Here is a 19,730-nt window from a genome sequence, read left to right as displayed (position 1 = left end):
GAAGATTGATGAGGGTGTAAGCATGAGAAGTATTTTAGTAGCCAATATCTCTGGAAGAGCAGCAGAAATACTGCTGTCAGTGGAAAATTCAGAATGGCAGACGATAGCATCAATTAGGGAAGGATAAATGTAAACAGTATATTAATATCACTGTCAGATATGGATCAGCTCAGCCCTATGAAATATCTGGAATCCTTTGGTTGTTGTTGCCATTTGTTTTGGTTGAAGAATTTCTTGTGGCTTCATCTGTTTCCTTTGGTTCAATATGCCTGTCTTTTAAAGCCCTTCTACCAAGGACAATAGGCACGAGTATGATGTTAAGAAAGAAGAGGAAAATACAGACGAACAGAATCAAATACCAAAGCAGCAAGTAGACGACTGATTACTTCATAGTCTGTAAATACCAAAACAGAATATTCATCTAAAGAAATCACAGATGCAGTTATTGGCTAAGGAGCTTTCATAGAAAAATTGATTTGAAATACTCTAGGAGACGTTGAAGCAGGACTTCTGTGCTGCCAGCGACAATAATTTTTGGTTATGCACTCATACCTGGTTTTGAATATGGAGTCACTTTTCTTTCTTGTTAGGGAACAGCATGCTGTCAGCAAAATTAAGCCCTAGATGAAACTTCTTCAAAAAAGGAAAGCCAAAATGAAATCATTTTTAAGGGTATAAATAAAATAGATCCACGCATTTCCTGACAGCCCAAATGAGAAGGTCCATATTTATCTCAGTAAGCTTTCAGCGTTAGACTTTAGGAGCCAAAGTGACAGTTTTGGACTCAGCCAGACAGTGAGTCTTATATATAAAAACTCAAAATAGATTTTCTTTGCCCCTAGTCCTGCCAAAGAGCCATTTTAGGTGTGCAGGAAGGCGCTGAGCACACTAATGCATGGTGTCCTTCTGCCGAGTGGGAGCAATGGATGGCTTCCCCTCACCTGCAGTTTCTTAATTGGAATTGAAATCCCCAAAGAATCTGGAAGGTAATATGATATTTCTTGTGACTTCACAGAAGTTAGGCCTTTTGCACCCCGCCCCCCCCCCCAACCTTATACTTAGAATCATTGAAACTGGAGATCAAAATGCAAACGGCTGCAGTCTTATAATGGAAATAGATGCCTGGGCCGTAGGCATTTCTGGAAGACTTCAATCATTCTGTGATTAGAGGCATTTGTCACTGTTGTCATTGTCAGACGATGACGAAGTGGATTTAAGTAAGATAAGATAATTCATCCCCATTTTTAACCGAGCTCAAGGCTAACCTTTTGTAGGATTTCTAAGAGCTTTGTAGTTGTGCTCTTTTATAGCATAGCCTCTGCTCTCCTACCTTCTTTCTCCTCTTCTACATCATTGCCTTCAAAAAATAGTTGGAGTGTCCTGTGTACTTTAGACCCCAGATTGAAATCCAGAAGGTTTAGATTTCCTGTGTGGGCAGGAGGGAAAAGAGATGATGGGGTGACTGGGCAAGCAGGTCATGAAGCTATGGTGTTTGAGGATTGCCAAGGGGGAGATAATGGTAGTGAGAGAAGGGGGATCAGAGGTAGCTGTTGAGTAGTTTGGCTAAGGGTGTCTTCTCTGTAAGCTACACCTGCTCTTTAATGTAGTAAGTAGCTATCATAGACCGTCAGGTAAAAAATGACATGAACAAAATCTAGATGTGAAAAGCAAACTTCATGTGAAAGCATTTACGTTAACTTCAATCTACAATGTGAGAGTTTCATCAAGCACAGGCGGTCACTGTTAGGGCTAAGAGTGTGAACTGGACTATAAATACAATTGAGGGCTGATTTAGGAGGGAGAATTGGAAGCGTGTGGTAAGAGCCTGGTGTAGAGGACAAATAGAGAGATTACTTAAAATACCAAAGACAGGAGCCAGAAGACATTGCCTAGCAGTTCAAAGCACTTGCTATTCTTACAGAGGACTAGGGTTGGGTTCCCAGTGCATGCAGCCTTAGGTTCCATATTCAAGAGGATCTTGTGCCCTCTTCAGGCCCCTGAGGGAACTAGGCATCCATGTAGTACACATTCATACACAGGTGAAGCATATACATGGGCACTGAGGTTTCTTTGGTGTTGCTCCTTGGGACTGGGAAGTTGACATAGGGAAGAAAGGCAGGAGTAAGTGAGGCTGCTCCTCCGACTGATTTGACCTGAGTGTGGCAGAAAGGATAGAGTGGTGAGGCTTTTTTTATCCAGGACTCGAAGGCAAAAAGCTCTGGCAGAAGTGGGAACACTGTCTCCTTTTGCCTTCTGCCTTGTATCTAAGCTGAAATAGACTAATGTATGTATGGGTTTATTTGCTTCTTTCTGGTACTGATTTGTTTCCATGTAAACCAAGAGATGGCTTGAATGCTACTTAAACATGCTCTTTTCTTTCCCTGCTTGGATTGATAGTCTGCCTCACTAAAGGACTCGTACTTTCCCACTGTGAAATTATTAGCGATTGAGGTATGTTATTGGAATAAGATATGTGTTCTGTGTCTCACATGCTCAAGACTCTTGGAGACAGAGAAGGGGCGGGGAGTAGAAGGAAAGAAAGGAGGGGAAAATGTAAGCAGAAATCCGGACTGCAAAACTTTTACCTAGAACACTGCATACTTCCTAATATAAGTGGGTGTGTATAGGTGTACATGCATGCATATATACCTAGGAAATACAACTGTAGTTATTTTCCTATATGCTCCTGTATTTGCAATCATGTATGCTGGTTGTCGTTCTTAGGAAATTTATATCCTCCACAGAGCAAGGTACATATAGTATTTTAGAGACTATTCAATTTTTAGTGTCTCCATAACTTAAAGTTACTGGCTAATCATTGGAAACAGTGTCAAAAAGAGTAATTTATTTTAAAAAATGATAGCTAATACCACTAAGTTCATACGGCCTCAAATTGATCTCATCTTTCACATTTTTCTATTTGAAACATAAATTAATTCCTAGTATAATCGGAGTAATCCAAAAAAAGTCTGGGGCCTCTTAAGTAATTAATAATAGAGGGAACATTGTTAGATATATTTCATTGTACTTTCATTTTGTGACTATTAATACTCTAAGTACAGCATGTGTGCTATTAATTAGTAACTTGCTAATCCTAAGTCGGTCTTGGTTATAGCTGTTTCTATGGATTTTTCTCAGTGGTGAAGTGGGAGAATATGACTTCCTATTCCACAAAATTAGACCAGGTGAGGGTTTTACTTGGTGGAAATTTCCAGACAGTTATTGTCCTGACACAATAATGTTTAGTTGAGCAATGCAGGATGTTATCTTCAAATGAACCTACAAGAGGTGTGACAGACTGGCAGAACATGAATCTTGAAACTTGATCTTTCAGGGACGTCAAAGTTAACATTACCTTCGACCCAGTTTTTTTTTTTTTTTCTTTCACTTTTGTACTCTTTCCTCTTCCTAAGGAAAATATGGGGTAATTAGGAACTAGGTCTTACCATTCCTTTAAGTAGCAAATGGCTAGTCCCCTATAGTCTGGGAGGAAAGGCCCATTTGATTTTTCACCCCAGTACTTTCATATGTCTGTTTCTATGGATTTTATTTATTAGTCTTCATGTTTCAGAAAATTGCCTTGGAACATTATGTATCCAGATACTGATGTAAAGAAAAGTCAGATGTGAAGGTTCTAAAATGTTGAATTTGTCTCGAGTTGAGGGAGACCCAAGACCCCTTTTGCTAAGTTAGCTTTCTCCTTTGCTGAGTCGGAGCAGTTAGAATATTTAAGTGTTGGCCTGCTGTGACTCACTGCCTGACCAGCAGCTTTATAGACACTTAAGTCCACAGCATGCCTTTCAGGTAATTAAGCACTGGGACTATGCACACAAGTTTATGCTTTTCTTCATTGCTTCTGGGGACATTTTGCCATCACCCCTTCATTTTTACTTTGTCAAAACATCACAGTAAAAATAGGGGATTTGGGAACTATTAGGCTCTACCCAAGTATGGCGATGTAGTTCAAACTGGCATTTTTGCCATCCATCTTAGGCAGGTCTAGTCCTTTCCAATTGCCAGGAGTATTCTCAGCAAACACTTCCCCATTGTGTTCAGCAGCAACAAGGCCATTGATGATGATGTAGAAGTTTATTAGAACATGAAGAGAGGAATATCCTACAAGTAATTCTGAAGGATAGGCTACTTGGAGGCAAATGCCTCATAGGCAGAAATTCATGGAGTAGCATGCATTAATTATATATTGGCTAACAGAAGGTTAAGCGTTTGAACTCAATCTTCCTATTAGACTCTCCCAAGCATGCGGGCCACCCACCAGTTGCAAGGCATGATGACACGACAGATGACTCGACCTCCTTGGTAGCAGTAGGGGTATGGGTAGTAGCCTAGTAAAGGTTCACAGACACGGCGGCAGTAACGGTTGCCTCGACGACAGTAAATACAACAGTAACCTCTCTCATCCAGCATTGGGTCAAATTCAATTCCATTTTCAGTCTGAAAGAAGAAGAAAACAGTGTTGGGTGGAGAAATCTTTAGGAGGGGGTCCTACCAAGCAAGAGAGGACTTTGTGACTCTGAGTTGGGGGGGGGGTGGCTGATGAGAAATTAAATGTCTTAGCCAAATCACAGAGATGTAGCTATGCCATCAAGGTTGGTTTTTGAACACACTCCCTGGAGAATCTGAGTTTCTTAAGTGTTTGTTAAACCCATGATAATTTTTCCAAGTGCTTTAAGAGGTAGTAAGTTTTATGAGAGTTCTTTTGTCTCTGCCCCGAACATAGTACAGTGGACAGCACTCACATAGTCATTTATAGGAAGGTCTTCCTCGCTTGCTTGTCTGGTGTGGCGGGTCTTCTCCACCTTCACTTGCGGGACCACCCATTGCTCATTCTGGTCAATCCCCTTTTTTTCACTGGTAGGAAAGTGAAGATCTTCACCGTCCTCCTCAAAGTCCTGTAATTCTGAAACTAAGATAGCAAACACAAAATTGGGATGCCATCACTTCGCAAGAGCTTCCGAGAGGAGGAGTTAGAAGACAAAAGTCAAGAAGAGCTTTTTCTGTCTGCCCTTTGACTGGGATAACTTAGGCACACATGGACTGTATTTCCTAGCTGTTTAAGTGGATAGTTCAGAGACTATTTAGCTTCTCACCAACCTCATTGCTTGTTTGACATCAAACACTTACTCCTTTTCTTAGTAATATAGTCAATTGACAAGATGAGGGACTTTTGTCTCCCTCAATGGTTTTTAGCTGCAAGTGATCAAAAATATTTCTTGATTGTCTGATTTGATTTGGTGTTAGCTGCTCTCCCATCAATTTTCTTTTGTTTCTAAATTTTTTTAGGTTTATGTTTTTTTTTCATATATGGATGTTTTGCCAGCATGTATGTCTGTGCACCACACACATATTATGTCCACAGAGGGCAGAACAGGGTATCAGATAACCTAGAACTGGAGTTGAAAATCATTGCGAATCACTATGTGGATACTGGGAATTAAACCCGAACCTCTGCAAGATCAACAAGTGTGCTTAACCACTGAGAAATCTCCCCAGCACTGCCCCCACCCCGTGTGTGTCTCATTTATTTTCAACTTAGTTCTGTGGAAGACTTGCTGAAAGTATATGTTCCCACATATTTCTCACTCCTTTTTCTGGTTATCTTACACAACTGTGGTCCAACTGTCAAAACTAATAAGGAGTCATTGTCTCATTTCCATTCTTGTTCTTTGTTTTGCATCATCCAAGTCCGGGATACCAGATTGCATTTGTTACTTTTAAAAACAACAGCAACAACAACAACAACAACAACAACAACAACAATAACACAAACACCCCACAATCAAACAACTCCAAATAATATCAATAGAGGCCTGCATTGTTGAGACAGTCAAGTCTTGAGTAATATTACTATATTACTTTGTAGTCTTTGTACAGAATGAGGGAGGCCAAAGTCTGTGACACCTAGACAGAATAACGTGTCTGGGGACCTTCATCTTCTCGAATTAAAGGTTGTACTTTTCTGCTCTGGACCTCTAACCTTCAATCCCATTTATTGTGATTCCTTAAAAACACACACAGACACACACACACACACACACACACACACACACACACACACACACGATTGTCCTATATTCTGGGGTAGAATGTCATTTGACATGAAAATTCTTGAGGCAGTGGTGGTACACTGGTCTCTTCTCTCTCTAGTTCTTGGGTTGGGCCCACTGTGGTTTTGAGGAATAGTCTGGTATCCCTGTTGCAATGAATATAGATGTACAAAGAAAGATAGATTAGCTTTTTGCTATCACCGGTCACATTACGGTGGTGTTACCTTTCCTGAGATATTTTAAAAGCCTGTCAGCATTAATTTATCTGATTTATAACTTGGCTGTGAAAACTTCCCTCTTCACCACAGTCAGCATATACAGTTTCTTCCAAGAAGGTATAAACTGATCATTTGTTTTCATAGAAATGTGGTCTCTCACAATGCTGGAAGCATTTACCTGTTACAATTTTTTTTTTTTTTGATAGTATATTGCTCGATAGCTTAGATTGGCCTCGAACTCAAAATCTTCCTGCCTCAGACTCCTGGGTACTGGGAATATAGATGTGTATCACTATGACTAGCATGTTACCATCACTGGAAGGAACAGATCGGGGACAGGAGACCATACCTGCTATTAGAGTGGGATTGATCCAGTACATGGTCACATTATCGCAAATCTCCAGAATTTTAGAATTTTTCAGGAAGTCTCTGTTTTCAATAGGCTTTTCTGCGGGAACCCAAATCACTGACTGTTCAAAGAAAGTTGTAGTAATTTCTTCATTCTGAAAGAAGAAAGTAGGTCAGAGTTGGGATTGGAGAAGAGTTAGTGTGGCCGGTTAGATGATATGGAGTACCGAAAACCAGTGTGTTTTGAGCCGGAGAGTTGCAAGGCTAGGGTTGGCTACACATGAGCTGTCTCCATGCCCTGCTGATAGTAGGCGCACATAGAAGAGCTGATGACCAGGCCTTTCCTTCTGTGTCTGGCTGCAAGGCTCCTCATTTAAAAAGGGCTTCACCTGCCATCATCTCCCTTGAAAAGCTTTTCATGATGTTCTGGGCACTGCCTGGGCCACACAAGCTTTAATTTGAGCTTGTACTATGAGTGATTTATGTGTCTCCTCTTTAAATGGGTGAATACCTGCTGTGTTTTACTGGTGTAGCTAAGGTTGAACACAGGATTTCACCTCAAGATGGGGAAAAATGAAACAAAACCAAACCAAACCACTCTTATCATCTAAACTAGCCAATTAACCTATCATTTTGGATTTACAAGAAAATTGTCTTTTCATGTTTTAAAGTCTTCCACTTATGGAAAGTGAACTCATTAATCCCATTCATTCTAAATGCTTAATGTTCATCTCACAGAGGGCTCTGCTTTACCGAGCTTTGCAGAGTTTTGTTAAAAATACCATCTCTTCCCTTTCCAGTGCTGGGAGTAGTTGCCTTGAATACCCAGTTCTTACCGACTTGTTAATGCGGCTGCTTTATGCGCCTGCTCTGAATAAGGCCTTTTCTCCCCTCCTTTGTTTCTTTCTGGTTTTATGAGGTTTTCAGTGTGTTTATTTATTTGCCAAAATATGCCTTTGTGTTATTTTTCCTCTGAACCACTCACAACTTTCAAGTCCTGGCTCTTTTGCCCTTGAGTCTGTAAAGACCTTGGAACACATTGAAAGGGATTGCAGAAAATGAGGTTGGTATGCGCCCTAGCTTTGTTAGTAAACTCGGGGCTATTTAGCTACTGACTCTGCATGTTTTCCAGGTGCACGCCATGGCTACTGTTCCAAGGGAAGTCGAGGCTTTTGTAATTTTCCAGCCACAAATTTGTTGCACTGAAAGAGACCTGTTGTGCGACATTCTGTTTTCTTGGAGATGAGATGATTTTAATATCATGATGTGAATATGTGGATTATTTAAAAAGATCTCACCAAATTAACTGAAGGGAAAATTGGCCCAGAGAAGATATGGCCTTTGTTTATATATCACTCCAGAAAAATCCCATTATATTGCTTTAGCCTCTCATTGCTGCCTGTCTGTACAGAGCCTTCACAGGGCCAAGGAACTCTCTTCCCATTGATGTTTGACAAGGCCATCCACTACATCCAGTAGCTATATATGCTACTGGAACCATGAGTCCCTCCATGTGTACTCGTTGGTTGGGGGTTTAGTCCCTGGGAGCTCTGGGGGGGGGCCTGGTTGGTTGATGTTATTGTTCTTCCTATGCCTTTTCAAACCCCTTCAGCTCCTCAGTCCTTCCTTTCTCCAGCTCCTTCATTGGGGTCCCTGTGCTCAGTCCGATGGTTGGCTGCGAGGATCTGCATCTGTATTGCTCAGGCTCTGGCAGAGCCTCTCAGGACAAAACCAAACTAAATTAACCCAAAAGAACCTCAAGGATGGTTAGGATTGATGTATTTTAGGCAGGTGATGACCCATCTCCCATGGCTTCCTGGGATCCCTAATTGGAGCAGGGGCCTAGTCATCCCAGTTTATTAGTAGATCCAGAGTGTCATCTTAGGTTGACACTTTTTTTTGCCTTTTCTTTTGATTCTTCTGAGGAGAGCTATGGATTGTTAAACAAACAGCTCAGCATAGAATGGTAAGGGGATCAAACAAAAACCTTTAAAGTGGGTGAATGTTGGAGCACGACAGAAATAAGTATGACCCTCTTGTAGCCTTAGGACCAATTTCCAGTCTTAAACACAATTTATTTTTATTATTTAATTTTAAAATTATTTTAGGTGTATGCATGCATGTATGTCTGCTTTACCAGAAGAAGGCATTGGATCTCCTGTAACTAGAGTTACAGATGGTTGTGAACCACCATATGGGTGCTGAGAATTGAAAACGTGGGTCCTCTGGAATAGTTAGTTTAGTGCTCTTAATCTCTGAGCTAGACCTCCAGCCCCTATTTTTATTATAATTTTAGCTTTAGGTATGCTTGTGTATACCCAAAGTTATTGGGATATATGTGTGTATAAGAATGAAATTGCCTCTGGAGGCCAGATGTGTTGGATCTGGAGCTGGAGTTATAGACAGTTGTGAGCTGACTGATGTGAGTGAGTACTGTAAATTGAACTAAGGATCCCTGAGTCATCTCTCCATCCCTGGACTAATTTTCTTCAAATCTTTCTCATACTCATGATTAATTTTGTTCCTCTAATTAATTCCTTTTACTAGAAATTATTGGTTCAGGAACAAAATTAGTATATAGTTTTTTTATATTTTTGATTTTAATAGGTATTTGGGTATAAAAGTCCTCAGTTAAAGAACCCCAAGTTGCTATTCACTAGCTGTGCATTTTCAGCAAGTCACTCTTTGGTCCTAAACCCTGTATCCTATATCTGAAATCAGAGATAATAATAATGCCTATTTACAAGACTGAGGATTTAATGAGAAGAGACCACTTAGTCCAGTGACTCGGCCAGTATAAGTGATATCTTTTAGTACAATCATTTCTCACATACCTCATCTATTTCTTCCTCTGGTTCAGAAAATTCAGGAATCACTTTGATTTGAGTTTTAATAAAGCATTTTTGAAGACCTACAAAGTAGATGCCAGTGTATCCCTATAAGACAAACAAAGCAACAATCAATTTTCTGTGATTATTTCAGTTAATCCCATGACCTATCAGAGTCCCAGACTGGCAAACGTTGAGTTCCAAGAGAAAAGCTTTGTTGTAAATGAAATGAAGGTTAAAGGCTATTTCTTTCTTTCTTTTTTTAACTCGATTCAATTATTGGAGTATTTTAACTGAAAAGCTTCAGGGGAAACAGACAACTCACATTTTTAAAGTCATGGACTTCCAATGTTTCATCAGTGCCATTTCCACTTCTGAATATTTCTGTTCTGGTTATGGGATCAATTTCCATGTAAATCTTCTTCTTCTCGCCGTTGCTGTAGAAAGTGTGCTCCATGTCATAGGTCTGGGAGCCGAGGAAGGAAAGCAGGCTGTAAGGTAGTCTGGGTGCCCTTTCATAAAATGCTTTAACTGGGGAATACCTGGGCTACTTTCTCTTTCTAGAACCTTTGTACTCAGGGCTCATCTCAGCAGCTTGCCATTGGACAGTCTCTAAAACATAGGATTAAAGTGAGGTGCTTTTTGGTATGCGGGGAGTCCCTTCAGAGTCAGTGCTTTGTATTTAAGCCAAATTGCTAAGCTAATTATGAAGCATTCCCATGGATTTCTTGGCAACCTTGGCTAAGTAGCAAATGATATTCTGCAAACCAGCCTGGAAAGTATTTCCTTCTTGTGCTAACCGTGGGGATCACCTCGGGCCTATGCTCCTTCCTGGAACTGCTGCTTCCTTTTCTAAGTGTTCTGTGATTACTCTCCCCATCCTTCTGTGAAATCCAGACATCCTAGAAAGAGATGTGAAACCATTTAGAGTGGTTAGGCATCGTGTTCTAATCCCACATCTATCCGATTTTAATAGTGCCTCAATAGTATTGTGTTTGCCCTTTTTAGAACCTGAAGATATTATTGGCCAAAATTAACTCACAGTCTTATCCCGTGCTTATTTATTTTTCTTTATTGTTAAAAAAAAATCTAGCGGTCATCTGCCTTCCTTTAGTCTTCTATTTTATAGGATAACCATCCCCACTCAGGTTATTGCTGGGTTATGCTTTAAAAACGTGATTCTATTGTTGTCAACATCTGTATATTCCTCTGGTGACAGGGTGAGGTGCCATAAATTAACAGAATCTTCAAAGGAGAACGTGTCTGAAAGGCTGTTTATCAAGACTTTCTTGAGTGGCTGAAACAAATCCCCATACTTCCTTCTGCTCTCTAAAAGAGCCAGTTCTCTCTCTCCAGACCAAGAGGCCCAGTCCCACGATGTATTCTATTTTGGGACTGAGCATGCAACTTATAACTTGGGATGTATTTGAGGCTAGAAGCAAATATGAACTCCAGAGGAGTCTGATCTCTGTTGGAAAGCATGCTGGAGTTGATGGTGCTATTTGCAAGCCTACCTACCATCTCCCTGTGGCCTGGAGGCCTTTGCCTGGTAGGTTTCTGCACATTCACTTGCCCTTCTGAAGAAGCAAGTGGCCTACAGAGCCAGTGTTGCTTTCGAATAACACAGTTCCTAGTGGCACCCTCCTCCTTCAGTTTCCATTGGGTTGGGTTATTTTCAGTGTCTGCTGATGTCCCAGACAGCATGTTAGTTTAACCTGGTCAAAATTTTCCCAACTCAAGTAGAAAAACAAGTTGGATGGGTTTCGTAGAAACAAGTGTTACTTCAAGCATGAGAAGTCTGATGGAGCCACTGAAAAGAAAAACAGAGGCAAAGCCATTTTAGCTCCCTGTGTCCTGGAGTCACACATGTCCTGGAGTGCCTTAGACATGGACAGTGCTTATTTGTTGAGTAAGTATTGTTGCCAGTGACACACTCTCCTCTTTCCCAAGGAATGTATTTGAAGATTGCCAGGGTATTTTTTTTAAAGGCAAGGAAAAGAGTATCGAGAACTCTCCAGCAATTGCAGAGTTAACGTGGGAAGGCCAGCCTTGCTTGTGACAGGTAGAAAACCCCTTTAGGCTTGTTTGCTTTTGCTTCTAAATAGTCTCTCAGTTTCAGTGTTGGAGCCTGCTAGGGAAGAGAAACTTCTAGGTATAGTAAAAAAAAAAAAAAAAAACTCGAAGTCAGTTGGCTGACTTAAGCAGAGGGCCGAGGCATCTACTTCAGACACAGTCTTGTCAGGCTTTCCAATAGGGGGTAGTTTCTTTAGAAATACTATCCATTGTGGAGACAAATGTTGACAGTGCTAGCCACTAGGGGCTGGACTGGGGTGTTTGTTTCATCAGTAGCACCACTGATGGATTATTGCATGGAAAAAATTGGGTTAGAGACTAGGGGATATTGGACTGTGGCCTACCTGGGCAAAAGAAAGAGAAAATACAGACTGCATTTTCAATCATCAGGAGAAGACTATGGGACTGTGCTGGTGACATTTAAAATTTCAGTGTACTTCTGTGGAATGAGTTTTCCTGCACTGTTGGCAGTGCGCTTTGCTTGGCCACCTCTCTGGATGAGTACTATTGGAAACTGCCAAGCTCAGCAGATCTTCATTATTTTTAGCATCTCTGCAAAGAATTGGCTTGTTTGTTTGTTTGCTTGTTTGTTGTTATTGGGCGAGGAAAGAGGCAGCCATGTTAATTGTACTTGTTAATCAGCATGTCCATTTTGTATTAGCGATGGTAGCTTCTTGAATAGAGTGAGATCAGGATGACTTCATTTGTGTCTGAATCCTTAGTGTGTGGGAGGGTGCAGGAGTAGGGAGCTCCATAGTCACCCAGATGGAATTCTGCTATCAAAGGTGTCCTTCGGAAACAGACTGTCCTTTGTCTAGGAGGATGATGCCAGCGACTTACTTTGGACTGTGCAGGGATGGGTTTGGGTAACTCCAGACATACTGTCTCACTCGGGTCCCCGTGGAGCCCACTGCTTGGGTAATGGCTATGCAAGCTTCACTGGCCCATATGACGACTGAGCTCATGCCTTTGGCATCAGAAGGACTTTGCTGTCTACTAAGCTCCTTGGCTCCGGGCTTTAAGTACCTTCTGGAGATGAAGAATTAAATGGCTTTGCCCTGTCCAGGAACAAACTAAAGCAGAGACAGGATGGCTGACCTTAGAAAGGTGTGATCGGGCTCCATGCATCTTTCCTCAGACTTTGCCCCTAACTTAGCTTTGTTCCAGGAGAGACAGAGCAAAGACAGCATGTGGCATGGAATGGGCTCTTGAAAAATTGGCAAATGGATGAGCCCCTTTTCTGGTATCTCCATACCCTGTCCACTTTGCATCCTCATAGCCTTTTTCCATGCCTTTCTCATTTCCATCTGTCCCTTTGTCTCCTGTCTAGACAACCAGAAATCTGCCAGTGCTTTAGGGATCTTATGGAAGAGAAGAAACCAATCTGACAAACGATTTTACATCTAGATAGTAGCAACAGAGAAGACATTTGTCAATTTGACAAATGGAATGTAATGCTTCACTCAAAGGAATGGCGTTGTAATGGTGCATTTTAGGTACTGTGACACCAGGAGCAGGAGATATGGGGAAGGGTGCTAAAGACATCTTTCCAACACAATCCAAATGACTTCTTACTGGCCTTATGAGGGTCAGAGTGTTGGAATAGGACAGAGAGGCCAGTGGGCTAGTGGATGTATGGGTAAACCCAGGTAATGTGTACAAAGACTGCACTTGACAAAGTATGGGGGAAATATAAATCCATTTTTTCCCTGTCCAGGAACTCTGTCCTCAGTTCAGTTAAGTCTTCCATTTGGGTAGCCAATAAGCCCCAACTTTCACCTGCAATGTGAACACTTTTCCCTGTTTTCTTGTTTCTGTTGGTGACAGTCTGTGAGATCAGAAAAGAAAGGTTTTTATAAAGAGTAAAGCTGACTCACACCTTAGTGTGATGGATCTGTTTGGAGGCAAGTGGCTGTAGCCTGTCCTGACAGGGATTTGAGGACATTTGGCTTAGGTTTGTTTTTCTGAAACCTGTGATTAATCTAGCTGCTCTTTTTTTTCCATCTTCATCCTTTACTGTCTGTTTATGAGGTACACTCTCCAAAGATGAAGTACATGCTCAGAATAGCTGGCTAGCAGGTGTTAGGCTGGAAGAAAGGGAAGGGAAGGGAAAGCACTGTACCATATTATTACCAAGCTAGCCTGTGAGAATAAAAGGGCCCCTGGGGATTTCTCTACCAACACAGTGCTGGCAGATTATTTCTTATGCATAAGGTGGACTTCTGCATCTTCAATCACCAGTTCTCTGCTCTGAAAAAAAAATGGCATAAGCAGCCAGGCATTCCTTTTTAAAAGGAAGGCTGGAAGGCTGGAAGGAAGGAAGGAAGGAAGGAAGGAAGGAAGGAAAAAAAGAAGAAGGAAGGAGGAAGGAGGAAGGAGGAAGGAAAGAAGAAGGAAGGAGGGAAGGAGGGAAGGAGGGAAGGAAGGAAGGAAGGAAGGAAGGAAGGAAGGAAGGAAGGAAGGAAGGAAGGAAAGAAAGGGCCACTGCTTCCATCTACAGAATTGATCTACTAGCAAACTTTTCCTGTATCTACAATCCTCTCTCTAATCCCCAAATTCAGTTGTAAAACAGGAAAGAATTCTCAGGAAAGGTTCTAGTTTTCATGTTAGTTCTTTCACCTACAAGATGTGTGACTTTGGACAAGTTACTGAATGCCTCTAAAGGTTCAGTCCCTATCCGCATCCCCTCACTAGTTGCAATATTGAATTGTTGGCAAATCCAATTTTTCTCACTTTTGGTTTGCTTCCTGTCATGTTGCTTGGTGGACTGCAACTACCTGTTGATCATTTGGGCTTCTTCTCCATTTCAGCCACTCATGATAACTCTGTTTGAAGGCAGTACTTGCTTATGCTACATAAAGTACTCAGTTCAACAAATACAATCTTAGGAATAAGGAGTAAAGATATACGTACAGCAATCAAAATCATGGAAATTGTAAGAGCTAGGCATGAAAAGTCCAAAGTAACAATGGGCCCAGTAAGGATTGTTGTACAAGGTTAAAATTTGGATCTTGCAAAGAAAAGAAAATGAAGAGATGCCCTCTTTTCCAAAATGCTGCTGTGGCGGCATCTGGTGAAATTCAGTTCCCTGCTTAAGAGATTCCAGCTACATCTCTAGCTTTTCCCTTGAGGTTTCAAATGCTTCTCCAGTTCCCTGTTTCAACCATCAGGCTGTTGTGTTAAAAGCCTAGGTAATCTAGAGAGAGAAGTTATTCCTTGTGTGCCTAGAGATGACTGAAGAGACCTGGTCTGGAGTTAATGCTGGTAGAAAAAAAAAGTCATGAGGAAAGCTGGGTTCACACTTGGCAAAGAAGTGTTTCTTTTGTGCAAAGGATTTTCAGCCTAGAATGATCTTGGGTATGAAATGTGAATGAGACCGTTTCAGTGGTCTTCTGCAATTGAGGTTGCATGGGCAGGATGCTCCCTTATCTACGAGACCCATTCGATTAGAATGTGCAACTTGAAGGAGAATCTTCAAGAATATGCTGATTGTCGGGGAGTGGGTGACCACCGCCCAGCAGCATTAAAAAAAAAATCACGACATAGTTTTGATGTATGACAGAAAAGTACATAACATTTCTTCCACATAACTGATTATGTTTATGTCTCATCCCACAAAGGTTTTGAAGAATGGTGTACAAAATCTGTGCTGTGTTTATAAACTGCCGGTTTTAAGAGCTACAGCCTTTTTGGTTTGTTTTCTCCATGTTGCTTTGATTAGTTGAGAAATTGGCTTCTAATTCTTTCAAGTTCAATGTGGAACACAGGGAGCTTTAAGTAAGCATATTTTTTCCCCAGTAAGTCTACTTCATAGATCTTAGGGAAGTTATTGCTTAGAAGTGGAGCCTCAATATGGTGCCCTTGCGAAATCTCTGGAACTAAATATGTTTCCCCTGCTTGGTTAGGAAAGCTGAACACAGACTGTGCTTATGAACTTGGCTGTCCTCAAGTCTCTTCAAATTTCTTAGGTATGGCTGTGGCTCAGGAAGCCTAGGGCCTGGAAAAAAGTCCAGTGGCTCACTCAGAGTTGAGCCTCCTTTAATTTTGACTCATTTCCCTCCTGGATAAGTGTGTGTGTGTGTGTGTGTGTGTGTGTGTGTGTGTGTGCGCGAGCGCTCGAGTGCATGTGTGAACTCACATGCATGATTGAGGTATACTAGGAGTCTAATACTGCTTATGCCTTTTTGAGATCAGGAGTCTGGAGCTTTTGTGCATAGGAAAGTGGGAGGAAAGAGAAAGACTTAGTAGCATGGAAATGTCAACACCAGATGTAGGCTGTTAAATAAACACTGTTTATTATAAACAGATGTTGAAAGAGAAAACAAGAAGGAGTGTTGTGGGGGCTGCAAGAGCAAACACTGAGATCCCAGAGACAGCTCCAGCACAATGAAGGTATCACTCCTCCATTGAACAGACAAGCATCAAGAGTTATCTCTACCAAAAGCCACACAAGCCTCCCAAATCCCACAGGCAGCTAAAGGCAAGTCCAGAAGACCAAGGATTTTACTTTGCTAATCAGCCTTTCATTCCAGCTCATACTCTTAAGCAGAGAGTCTTAAATTTGTACAAGACACTTGGATCATTTTTCCTCTGGAAATATTCTTCCCAGACTAATAGGACTGCTTTTATTTTCTCTGGATTCGTAACTGCTCAGATGCAGGTCTAGTCAGAGTCTTGGTCACTAGGAGGTACATGGCTAGCCTCCCAAGTTCCTTGCCTGGGACTTAGAAGGTATTAGTTAAGTGAATAAAGAATCCATGCTGCTACCTGCTCTCTTGATTTAAAGTGATCCCAACCTGATTTTGTAGTGAAGGCCAGGACTTAGATAAGAAAAATAGTTTATTGCAATTCCTCATTGGAATAGAAAACAAGTAGTACTTATTCGTGGTAGAAAAGCTTATCCTAAGAGATACATAATGTATTTTATCTGCACTTCTTCATAATAACTTTGGTCCCTCATTTACACTCCTTTTGGTGAAAATTATGTATCCTAAGATGAATTACTTTAAGAGGGCTTTGATTTTTTCTTTTTAAATAAACTTTAATCAGTAGCACACCCCACCTTTTTTCATGCATGCACGACCTGAGTTTTATGTTTGGTTTCAGGAATGACAGAATTACTTTTTGGAAATCATATTTAAGAGAACTGGAATTGGAAACAAAGGTAGCATAATTGGAAGACAGGGGAGATCATGAACTCAGCTAGGGAGTGTGAATTCTTACAAGATAAAGGCAAGATCTCCTGAGTCACTCCCTAGGCATTTATTATCGCACTGAGGAAAATGCCATTGTAAGATTTAAAAACACATTAATACTGTTAGAATGCCATTTATACTGCCAATGAATACAAGAAAGTAAGAAAGACTATGTGTTCCCTGTTCAGACAGGCATCTATGAATGGTAAAGAAGATTAGCCACCTACCACATCCAGTGAAGGCTATACTTTCAGCAACAAAAATGATTTATGGTCCTGTATATAATTATGGTCCTTATCCAATTTCCAAGAGAATCACTGATTTAACTTTTGGGGTCACATATCACTTAAGGAATTAGCTAAGTGGTACTGTAAGGAAGTCATTGTGCTGGAATGAATGTTGGCTCTTGAGTCATTTTCTGATGGTGGTTTCTTTGCCCACCTTGCTAGCCTTAACATAGTTGGCTTCCCTAGAAAGACAGCTGCACAGTAAACAGTTCAAAAGCAGCAGGGCAGTGGGGGTGGGCTAATAGGAGTAGGTGATGCCTGAAAACCTTTCTGGAACATGATGTAAATAAAAGGGAAACAAATAAGTAGGCTTGTTTGCTCTCCCTCCCACTTAAACTTTATAAGGTATCCTTTGAGACTAAATGCAAACAGGTATTGCAGCAGAGGTAGCTGATCCCAGGGTGGCTATGCCTTACTTTTTGTGCTTTCAGTTGGATTTCTAGCCAGCTTATTTTATTTCTCTCCCCCTTTGTCTGCCTTTCCCACATGAACTCTTTGCTCCTATTGCTCCTTTGGCTCCTAATGGTCCATGCCAAACCATTTTCTTCTTGTCTCATTTTCCTTCCAGGATCTGTGTCTTTTCTTTCCCACATTTGCTACCAAGTAGAAATGAGTATCTCATGGCAAAAACAAAAACAAAAACAAAAACAAAAAACAACAACAACAACAACAACAACAAAAAACTATAACACCTGCAGGAGCTGCAGCAACAACAGTGACCTACAAATAGAGAAGAATATGGCAAAGCCAGAAACCTGTCTTCATGGGTTGTAGCTCATCTCATTTTCATTCAAATGTTAATTGTTAGCAAGAAAAAAAGCTTCCAGGAGATTTAACTCCTTAAAGTCAACCATAAAGGAATGGGTACATTTATCTACTGTCATTACTAACCAAAATGTAGAATACAATTTTAACCTCACCTAAATAAGCAAATGAAAGGAAAACTTTGATTTTATTTTCCTATGCCCCCAAATGAATAAAAAAGGATGAAAAGAGTTTTCAAATTAATTTCCATGTTAATCCCTAATTAAATACAATCAAATTCAGAAAAGAAACACCGGATAAGTTTCTGTTACTTACTTTCTTGGATACCTCGGGCCAGAAGTGTTTGCTCCCCCAAAACAGGACAATTAGAGTTAAGGCCAGGATACCAAACACTAGTCCACAAATCTTCAGTGATTTACATATCTTCTTAGATTTCAGAGCTTCTGCCTAAGCAAAGAACAGAAAGGATGAAACAATGTACAATAACCCTCAAAATAGCAAGCCATAATTCAAAGTCTCCTTCAATTTCACTTTCTAATGTTCACTTTGCAATACGATAAATCTGCAAAATCGTGCTCCTGCTCAAAAGGGAAAAAATATATGAATCAACTTACATTTAGAATGTGACAGCCCTCACAGTTCTCTGGAGGATTCTTTGCCATGGTCTCCCAGCACACGGTGCTCTTTCCCTGCTTTGAGAGGACTGAGAGGACTACTGCTGAGGTGGAGTTGCAAGTGAGTCGGCTACCAGATGCCGGAGGAGAAGCTGAATTTATATGGCTCAAATATGTCATACCAGAGCCGGAGGGAGCCCAGGGGGCTCCCGTGCTACGATTTGTTACATAGATATACCCATATATGTATATAACTTCTGTGCACAGAATTCCATCCAGAATGGCAAAGACAGAAGGTTATAATGAAAACTATTGTCTTGGGGGTTGGGTTGGAAGGGGATCAAGCCTAGGACACACTGAAATGATTTTTCACTATGAACTTAAAAATACCAGTGGCAATACATGCTGCACACTCCAGAAGTAAGCAAACAGAGCAGAAAAAAGGGGGACGACGACAAAGGTCTAATTTGATTTCCATGTAATTAAACAAGTATTTATTGTAGGAATATTAAGTATCAGGTACTTTCCTGAGTGCTAGAGAGTCAGAGATGAATAAGTTAGCATGTCTCCCTATGTAAAAGTATTCTGAATGCCAAGACCAAAGTATATTTGACTAATTATAATTGAAACCAGGATAAAATGAAGAGCAATTGTCAGCTTTTTCTCTTCATTCCATCTCTATGATGAATTTTCTATCCTTTAGTTGGTCCCTCAATGCTGGTATTTGTTATATTTCTTCATGCTTTTGTCACTTTAGCATATATGCTTAAATGATATTATCCAGTCCTGGAGTTAATATATCACTTATATAGCAATGCAACTCGATTCTGTGCCTGTAACCCAGTTCTGTCTTTACTTTCAAAGCCATTTGAACATCTCGAGCATCTGTACCCGGATGTAACTCAGAAATCGCAAACTCAGTATGTTACCTATCAAACTCTTTCCTTTTTAACACTTCCTTCCTCCAGCTTGCTTTCTTTTTACTAATCCTAATCTTGATTGGTGATTACAGTTAGTGTTTGGGATACCATAACAAAGCACTGCAGAATTATTGACTTGCATATAAAAACTCTACTCCTTGAAAAAAAAAACAGTCCTTACATTTCTGGAGGCTATAGTACATGATCAAGATGTCATCTAGGCTGCTTGCTTCTTTCCTTCCTTCCTTCCTCCCTCCCTCCCTCCCTCCCTCCCTCCCTCCCTCCCTCCCTCCCTCCCTCCCTCCTTCCTTCCTTCCTTCCTTCCTTCCTTCCTTTCTCCTCCCTTCCTTTCCCCTCCCTCCCTCCCTCCCTCCCTCCCTCCCTCCCTCCCTCCCTCCTTCCCTCTCTCCCTTCCCT

At 41.0% G+C, this 19,730-nt stretch overlaps 1 protein-coding gene across 3 annotated transcripts; it reads right to left on the bottom strand.

The window, feature by feature from the left end:
• Positions 1 to 4,070: 4,070 nt before the first annotated feature.
• On the bottom strand, positions 4,071 to 18,640 carry Tnmd (tenomodulin). Of its 3 annotated transcripts, none has more exons than XM_017318595.1 (8): positions 18,394 to 18,563; positions 18,095 to 18,226; positions 10,260 to 10,361; positions 9,785 to 9,925; positions 9,466 to 9,567; positions 6,633 to 6,786; positions 4,758 to 4,924; positions 4,071 to 4,452 (listed from the first exon to the last, which is right to left on the bottom strand). In XM_017318595.1, exons 1-8 carry the CDS (start codon positions 18,439 to 18,441, stop codon positions 4,243 to 4,245), a joined length of 1,056 nt encoding a protein of 351 aa, XP_017174084.1. In that variant the 5' UTR covers positions 18,442 to 18,563; the 3' UTR covers positions 4,071 to 4,242. The 3 variants fall into 3 exon arrangements, with proteins under 3 accessions (XP_017174084.1, XP_017174085.1, NP_071717.1); XM_017318596.1 differs by having other exon boundaries at positions 10,272 to 10,361; NM_022322.2 differs by lacking the exon at positions 10,260 to 10,361 and having other exon boundaries at positions 18,394 to 18,640.
• Positions 18,641 to 19,730: the final 1,090 nt, after the last annotated feature.

Source organism: Mus musculus, chromosome X (assembly GCF_000001635.26).
Source record: "Mus musculus strain C57BL/6J chromosome X, GRCm38.p6 C57BL/6J".
Lineage (NCBI taxonomy): Eukaryota > Metazoa > Chordata > Mammalia > Rodentia > Muridae > Mus > Mus musculus.
This window is presented reverse-complemented; position numbering and strand designations above follow the sequence as displayed.

Coding starts and splice junctions, on each gene's coding strand:
- Tnmd (XM_017318595.1), bottom strand. CDS start 18,441: ATGGCAAAGAATCCTCCAGAGAACTGTGAGGGCTGTCACATTCTAAAT. Junction 9,568..9,784: donor AAGTCCATGACTTTAAAAAT/GTGAGTTGTCTG, acceptor TTTGTCTTATAG/GGATACACTGGCATCTACTT. Junction 4,453..4,757: donor ACCTTCCTATAAATGACTAT/GTGAGTGCTGTC, acceptor TTCTTCTTTCAG/ACTGAAAATGGAATTGAATT.